This window comes from Pongo abelii, chromosome 8, assembly GCF_028885655.2.
Source record: "Pongo abelii isolate AG06213 chromosome 8, NHGRI_mPonAbe1-v2.0_pri, whole genome shotgun sequence".
Taxonomy (NCBI): domain Eukaryota; kingdom Metazoa; phylum Chordata; class Mammalia; order Primates; family Hominidae; genus Pongo; species Pongo abelii.
In genome coordinates this window covers 54685629-54693884 of record NC_071993.2, presented here as the reverse complement: position 1 = coordinate 54693884, position 8256 = coordinate 54685629, and the positions used below count along the sequence as shown (strand labels likewise).

At 48.9% G+C, this 8256-nt stretch overlaps 2 protein-coding genes across 6 annotated transcripts in view; one reads left to right on the top strand and one right to left on the bottom strand.

The window, feature by feature from the left end:
* Positions 1-2562: 2562 nt before the first annotated feature.
* On the bottom strand, positions 2563-7589 carry LOC129048488 (uncharacterized). Its single transcript, XM_054523484.2, has 5 exons — positions 7545-7589; positions 7033-7436; positions 6118-6290; positions 4034-4112; positions 2563-2858 (listed from the first exon to the last, which is right to left on the bottom strand). The coding sequence occupies exons 1-5, from the start codon at positions 7587-7589 to the stop codon at positions 2606-2608; spliced, it is 954 nt and encodes a 317-aa protein (XP_054379459.2). The 3' UTR covers positions 2563-2605.
* The window catches only part of PTPN20 (protein tyrosine phosphatase non-receptor type 20), a 90978-nt gene continuing 89878 nt past the window's right edge, over positions 7157-8256 (top strand). For 4 of the 5 annotated variants that reach the window (XR_008510408.2, XM_054522263.1, XM_054522260.2 and 1 more), the window contains exon 1: positions 7527-7574. The gene's annotated coding sequence lies outside the window, so the exon portion shown is untranslated. Of the gene's footprint in view, positions 7231-7526; positions 7575-8256 lie in introns of those variants that run through there. The other variant, XM_024253646.3, reaches the window with a different exon arrangement.

The following is an 8256-nucleotide window of genomic DNA, read 5'->3' as shown; positions in this document are numbered from 1 at the left end:
TGTGATCAGAGACAGTGGGCGTGCCATCAGCCTGCGTGCTAAGTCAGGGAGCAGGGAGCAGAGTGGCTAGCTGACCCACACTGCGTATGCACTGAGAGCAAGAAGGAAACCTTTACTGATACAGGTGGCTAAGATTCAGGGTTTATCTATTACAGCAGCATAATCTAGTTTATTCTGACTCGTACACTGCAAGGGTCATTTTTATAGATGAGGAAATTGAGACCCAGAGAAGTTCAATAATTTGTCTGAGGCCACAAGTAGATAAAAGCACTGAAATAAAACCCAGGCCTATGCCCTTCTCACTCAATCATGCTAACCACCTAAAGACCTGGCAAGCTGTTTTGTATTCTTTTATGATGTGGTCAGTCAGGTGGGGCCACAGGAAGAGACCCAGGACAGGCTCAGGAAAATAAAGTTTATGATACACACAGATCCTAGAGACAAGAGGCATGCCATGCCACTCCACATGGGAAAGACATCAGGGTGGTCAGGAGGCAGAAGACGGGTGAGGGGGACACCTAGGCCATGGCTTTTACCGGGTTTCCATGGGAAAGGCAAGGCAAGGCAGGGTGAACAGCTTAGGACTAGCTAGTTTGAATCATTCCAGCGGGCTTTGGCTCTAGGCATGGTTTCTAGTTGTCTTGTACCTGGCCTAGGGATGATTAAGGAGAGGAATATGGTGTCTGGAGCACAGGGCCAGATAGAGATGTAGCTCTGTGCTGGTTAGTTTGTATATCAAATGCATGCTCCTTTCTTCAGCCTTCTGGCCACCCTGGTGTCTTCCCCATGTGGTCCTGTGTGGCCTAAGAGCATAATAGATTTTGTGTTCCTGAGCACTAAGTCTCCCCTTGTGGCCTCACCTGATTGATCAACTCATAAAAGAATACAAAACCCAAACCAAGAAGAATGTCTGGCTCTCAAGACCGAATTAGAAACCACCTTGAGAAATGAGAAAAAAGGTGAGAAACTTTTTTACTTTGAGTGGAAGATTCTCTGAACATTGCTTATTAACCTACTTAGTGCACACCAAAGAGGTCTCCACTTTCATCATGCCTCTCCACCCAGCATGCTCAGAGGCAAATAAGACCAGGTACTCTCCTGCTGAATATCATTCACCTGCAGCTATGGGATAAAGTTCAAATTTCTTAGCATGGCATGTGAAACTCTCCAGTATCTGGCTACAACCCAGTTCTCCAATTCCAATCCCAGCTCTTGGACCATCTCCAGACTCTCTCTTGCAGTCATTTGGAGCTCCTGGTAGGTAGCTAGTCAGGCAGGAGCAGAGGAGGAGAGGGCTACCCCCACCAACAAGGAATGTCAGGCAACCATCAGATGATGGTCAGGCAATTGTCACATTGCCTCTCTAAAAGAATAACTGGTCACAGCCAGCACCAGAGAGAGGCAGCTTCCCAATAGATAAAAACATCTGTAACTGGCAGCTTTCAGGAATTGGGTGAGTGGGCTGAAGCATGCACATTAAGGGGCAAAATGGCAGAGTATGACCTTCCGGAGGCATTCCACCAGGAAAGGGAAGAAAGCCTCAGGTGAACATGTATACAGCTCCACTAAACACACTGCCCATGCTCACCTCCCAGGTGCTAGTAGGCCACCGTGCATGTGGACAGCTCACCCTGAAGGAAAAATCAAGGGAAATGGGGTGCAAAATGCTGGAAGTCGGTCAGCATATGAAATCCTAGGTTCAAGGTCAAATGGGGCACTTGCCCTTCAAGTTGCCCGCTTGGGCCTCTTCCAAGAGTACTTTTGTACTTTCTTTCCTTTTGTTCCCACTCTAAAGCTTTTAAACGAACTTTCACTCCTGCTCTAACACTTGCCTTGGCCTCTCCTTCTGCCTTAAGCACCTCAGATTCTTTCTTCTGAGGAGGCAAGAGTTGAGATTGCTGCAGACCCGTAGAGATTTGCCACCGATAACCTAGATAACTTCCACCACTAACACACCCATGAGGGTTTATAAAAAATTGAGGCCAGGAATAGAAAATTCCTCTGAAAAGAGTTGTTGGAATGCTATGACATTTCCCCTTCCATACCTGTTTCCCCTCCTTGTGGAGGGGAGAGGAATGAGGTACCTCTCCTTTCCCTCCAGCCACATGAGAAAGACTGCTCAAATCATATACAGGGTTTGACATGTGTCTTCTGAAAGGGCTTGGTGTCTGGAACATCCCTGAGCAATCTCATGGTGAGAGGTGATGACGGCAACAACATGCCTGGTGGGAGAGCAAAGAGAAAGAGGACGGCGCTAGGAGTGAACTGCCAATTCCTGTGTCAGGGCAACAGCGCAGACGCCCTTTTTATGTAGGCAAGTAAGCTGAAGGCAGGGCATAGCCTGGAGCCACTGTAAAACAAGCAGAGGTGATGTAGACCCCAGCAGAGAGACAGCCAGAGCCTCAGCTCACACAGAGCATGCATTAGGGGGAATCACAAAAAGGCATCCACCTGTAGCTGATGAATTACGCATCAGCTACAGGGCCCTTCTTTTCCTGTGCAGCCCATTATTGGGGCACAAAACCCCATTATTAGGGCACAAAACCATGCCTACAACTCAGCCTCCATTTACTCATTTGTCTGGTATCTTTATTCATGGCACAAATTACATAAACAGATTGTTAGCCCTGGAGGGGCCAAGGAACAGTCTTGTAAGCAGCTGGGCAGAGGCAACATCACTGGGCATGGGTTCGTACTCAGAGATCTTCTGCAGGGGAATTCCTGAGAAAACACAAGATCGTCTCGCAGAAGAAATAGCCAGCTCAAAATATCTGCTGAGCCCAGGGAGTCCATTGCTGGAGGACTCCAGCTGTAGAGGTGTCAGACAGCCACTGAGTCTGGAGGGCCTGGGTGTGAAGCTGGGTGAGAAAGGAGAAATTGATGGTACCCATTTCTCAGGCTGAAGGTGAAGAGAGCCTAACAATTAGATAAGTCAGAGGGAATCTTAAACTGAAATGGGAGTATTCTGGGTGTTCAAAGTTACAAACCAGCCCAAGATTTCATCTGCATGGGCCCAGGGAAGAAAAGCATCTGGGCATTGAGTTCAAATGGCATTGGAAAGAAACAAAGTTGTCTTCTGTTTGCACTCTGTTAGGTCCAGCTAATGAGATGCAGTTCGATGAAGACATCTGTATTCTTGCTGTAAAGCACAGGGCTTGGTGCAGACCAAGGAATGACTCATAGGATTAAAAGGCATGAAACCAGGTTCTTTCTTAGAATTTGGCAGTCTTTGCACTTCACTTTCTGCCACATCATTATTTTACAGTTAGTACGTAGAGCTGGAAGTGGAGGGCAGGACATTTATGCTCAAGGGTTTGTGGCAGGCTCTCCTGCCAGCTGAGCAGCTCTCTCCTGTCGAAGCCTATGGATTCTGTCTCCTTGTGGTGTGTGCACGCAGAGCCATGGGCTGGTTGAAGCTGCAAACGGATGAGCAGCCAACAAATGGATCAATCTATTAATATTTATTGGGCATCTGCTGTGTGTCAGGCTCAGGGACCAGGCAGCCAGGGATTCACAGCAAGATAAATGTATGTCCTTGTGCTCCTTAAATAGTTTTCCACCTCCACCGGGATTTTTACTGGCATTGAAATCTCCACAGTTTATTTTTATAAAGTCTTTTATGTGAAGTGTCTCAAAGCAGGGCAGACAGAAACACACAGAGAGGCCCCCACAGCTTCTTCCAAGCTCACGATCATCATCAACTCACACTTAATAGGGCTGGGTGTGAAGCATACCATTCCCAAATGAACCAGGCTGCAAAGCACAGGCCTGAAGCAGGGGGTCCTGTGAAGGGTAATGTCAATGAAGTGATTATTTTTTTCTGTCAATATTGTTCTTAGTTATCTTCTGTTCCTGGGCTCCAAGCCTGAATTAGAAAACTCTGAACTTGAGCATAGGCCTTGGGATCTCTCCTGAGGTCCTGAGTTCCAGCTATCCCCTGGGGTCCTCCTGACTGTATCTGGGGACCCATGGCTTGGAGGAGGGTATGTTTGGCAGTAAGTTCTTATACTTGTAAGGAGTAGATGAGCCCTACCTCAGCAGAGAGCAGACATTGGCATGGCCCTCAAGGTCCATCTCAGAGGGCATCTGGGTATCCGGATCAAGACCAAGGACTGCAAAGACAAAAATTCCAAAATGAGCGTTGCCTCCCTGTGCTGGCCAATTCTCCTCCTCCAGCTGAGCCTTCCCAGTGTGATGATTTGAATGTTTGTCCACTCCTACACTCATGTATTAATATTAAAAGAAATTTGGTTGCTGCTGTGGCAGTGTTAGGAGGTGGGACCTTCGGGAGGTGAAAGGACCATGAGGACTCTGTCCTGCGTGAGATTAATGCTGTTAGAAGAGGGCGAGTTTGGCTTCCTTTTTCCTATTTGCCCTCTGCCTTCTGCCACATGAGGACATAACGTTCCTCTCCTCTGGAGGATGCAGCAAGAAGACCTGCACCAGATGCTGGCACCTTATCTTGGACTTCCCATTCTCCAGAACTGTGAGAAAAAAATGTTTTGTTCTTCACAAATTATCCAGGCTCAGGAATTCTATTATAGCAGCACAAAACAGACTAAGACACCCAGGGATTAGCATTGAGCCTTGGACCATGCAGGAAATAAGGAGGCGGTGTCTGGGGGCTGTGGTGCAGCAGGCAGGGGACAGCCAAGCGACTTCCGAGCCCTGTTGGAAAGTGGATCTGGAGGGATGGACTAAAAGAGGCAGAACTGAGGCCTGGGCTGGAGGACCTGAGAGTGAAACTGGGCCTGCACTGGGGAGTGAGGAGGACCTGAAGCTGCAATGGGAAGCCCTGTGTGGCTGAATCCTAGGACCATGAGGAGACACAACATTAGTAACTAGGTCTCTGGCCTTTGCTTTTGGAATCACTTTTGGATTCACTTTTGGATGAGTGGTGCATGAACTCATCCAGACTGATGTGTGAAGGGCATCCAGCCTTACCCCTAAAGTATGGAGACTGCAGTGGGTCTGTTGCTCAGAGAGGAACTCCCAGAAACTCTGGGAGAGTCACAGACCTAGAGAAGCGTATGGCTCAAACTTCTTGAGCAAGAAAAGCAGTGTTCACTGCCAGGCACGGTGATGAATGCTTCTGTTTTTTGTCTCATTAAACACTTGCAACTGTGTCCCCTTTTTTGAAAAAAGGAAAACTGAGACACAAGTTGGGAAGTAACCTTCCAAAGGTCACCAACTATTCAGTAGCAAAGCAAGGACTTAAGGCCAGGATGCAAGGCTCCTAGTGCTACTGGTAATTGGTAAGACTCAAGGGTTTAAAGAGGCCTCCAAAGAAGGGTAGTAAACTGTGATGGGCCCTAAACTTTATAGTTCTTTAAATTTTTCACAGGTAAAAGGACAGAAAGCCAAGAAGAGCCTTCTGGGTCACTGGCTTCTGGGAATATTGTGTGGTCAAGCAGGAAGTCTGGGGGAGATGGAATGAGACCTCAGGGTCCACTCTTACCAACTGTTCATTTAGCCTCCATGCAAGGATTTCCTGGTGATGTGAATGGGGGTTATTCCCTCTGTGTGTCTTGGAGCAGCCATGCTGCTCATGTTTGTGAAATGATGACCAGCGCAGAATCTTGATGTTAGGCACTATGAAGAAACATTAGACATGGTGTCCATCTTTAAGGGGGAATCTTACCCTGGTGATATAGTTTGGATATTTGTCCCATCTAAATCTAATGTTGGGCTGGGTGCGATGGCTCATGCCTGTAATCCCAGTACTTTGGGAGGCCGAGATGGGTGGATCACCTGAGGTCAGGAGTTCAAGACCAGCCTGACCAACACAGTGAAACCTCGTCTCTACTAAAAATACAAAAATTAGCCAGGCATGGTGGCATGCTCCTGTAGTCCCAGCTACTGGGGAGGCTGAGGCAGGAGAATCACTTGAACCGGGGAGGTGGAGGTTACCGTGAGCTGAGATCATGCCACTACACTCCAGCCTGGGCGACAGAGCGAGACTCCATCTCAAAATAAATAAATAAATAAAATAAATCTAATGTTAAAATTTGACCCCCAATGTTGGAGGTGGGGCCTGGTGTGCAGTGTCTAGGTCATGTGGGTAGATCCTTTATGCATGACTTGGTGCTAGTCTCGTGGAAGTGAGTGAGTTCTTACTCTTTGTTCTCATGAGAACTGGTCGTGGAAAAGAGCCTGGCACCTCCCACCTCTCTCTCTTCCTCTGTCTTGCACACATTGGCTCTCCTTTGTCTTCTGCCATGAGTGGAAGCTTCCTGAGGCCCTCATCAAAAGCGGGTGGTGGTGCCATGTTTCTTGTACAGCCTGTGAAACTGTGAAACAAACAAACCTCTTTTCTTTATAAATTACCCAGCCTCAGGTATTGCTTTATAGCAACACAAACAAACTAAGACATATGGCAATGGTGTGGGTTGCTTGCAGGGTACCTTGGCTGCTGCAGAAGGAAAAAGTCTCTGTAGAGACTCACTGTCAGTGACTCACGGAGCAGAAAGCTGGCCTCAGAGCCTGGACAGAGGGTAGCTGTCACTGCTTAACTGCAGTTCAGCTCAAGCATATGGCTCTCTGTGGGACCAGCACTGAAGGCTGGGGGATGAGTGAGGCAGGTCTTGCCACACCTTCAGGGTATCTGGATTCACCAAAGTGGCTGAGGTCAGGACCAACGAATAGAGGTGTGTTCGTCAAGATAAAAAGATTCTGGCTTCCTGCTTTCAGGCAATGTCAACGACTGAATTCCCTCTACATTGACCACTCTTGCTGAAGTTGTCTTAATTGACCTAGCAGCCAGCTGACCTCATATTGTGGCACAGGCTCTGACTCCTTTTGCAATAGCCTATCTGCCCTGCTCTGATACTACGAAGAGACTCCCCACCCCAGCCCTCTGGGGCCTCATTAGAGGCTTAGAGGGCAGGTGTGGGTCAGGCGAGCATTCCTGGAGAACACAGTCCTCAGTGGTTCAGGATATGAGAATAGCTCAGAGAGCTGTTAGCATTATCAGCCTGGCCTGGGAGAGGGGGACGCGCACAGGGTGGTGCACAGGGCCCGCAGGGAATTTACAGCGGCGTCCGCGGCAATGGGCTATCAGTGCCTTGGAAGACCGGTAGAGGGCCGAGGCGCAGGGCAAAGCTCCAGTGCGCAGGCTCGCGGGCGCAGGTGGGATTGGATAGCGACGAATGCCGGCAGGCTCGGAGTGGACCCAACTGGCGAGGCTGCTGGGGTTGCCTCGTGGCAGTTGGGGCGGCCCCGCAGGCCCAGGTGAGGAAAGGTGGCTGGGGGCCAGGTGGGCAGGGGGCGTGCGGGAGGCCGCTGCGCCGGGCTGTGGGAGGGCGGGCGTGAAGAAGGAAGATGCCGTTGACGTGCAGGGGGCCCAAGGCGTGGGTTGTGGCCCTGGCCCGGGAGACTGCCCGGGTGGGCCTGAGCTGTGAGGTAGTGTCGCTGCAGCCCGAGGGCAGGACCCGATTCTGGCCGTGTGATGCCAGCTACACTGTGACGCGTGTTGGGGCGCCTATGCGTGACGGGACCGGGACAGGAACCCTGTGGCTCTGTGGTAGGGGAAGGCCACCACCAACTCCCTGAGGAGCAGCCGTGTGGTATGATTGGTAAGAAGCCGTCATCAGGCGCTAAGACAGCCCAGAACTTCCCAATGACTCAAGGGCCGGTGGAGGTCGAGGGACCTAGAAAGAAAGAACATGAATTCATCAATCCATTCAGCAGCTATTTTGAACGCCTCCTGTGTGCCAGACGCTGTTCTAGAAGCTCAGAATATCTATGAACGCGATAGGCAAGGTCCCCATATGCCAAAGCCCTCATATGCTAGCCTTGACTCAAGGAAAATTGTAGGATGGGGTAGGTTTCATTTTTGGAGGTTGTGGAATCAGTACTTACGTTTTGAATGTGTTAGGTTTGAGATGCCTAGTAAGTTTTTCCCAATAGAAGACATAAGCATAGCTGGGAAGAATTTTGCAGAGGACTCTGACCACCTACCACCTACAGGTGCCATGAACATTTAGCACATTTGATTTTTCACATTACCTATTCACCTTCTCTCCATTTATCAGTCACCTGATAGTTTTTTTTAGTATGGTGAAATATACACACAAAAATTATCTAGTAGATATTTGGGTCGAGATATCAAATGTGCTTTTTAGAAATTTAAATCTGAAGTCCTGGTAGAGTTAACCTTTGGAATCGGCATCATATACGGTACATAGTATTTAAAATATATGGGACTGGTGAAGACATCTAGTTTAATAGTGTACACAAAGAAGAGGAGGCGAAGCC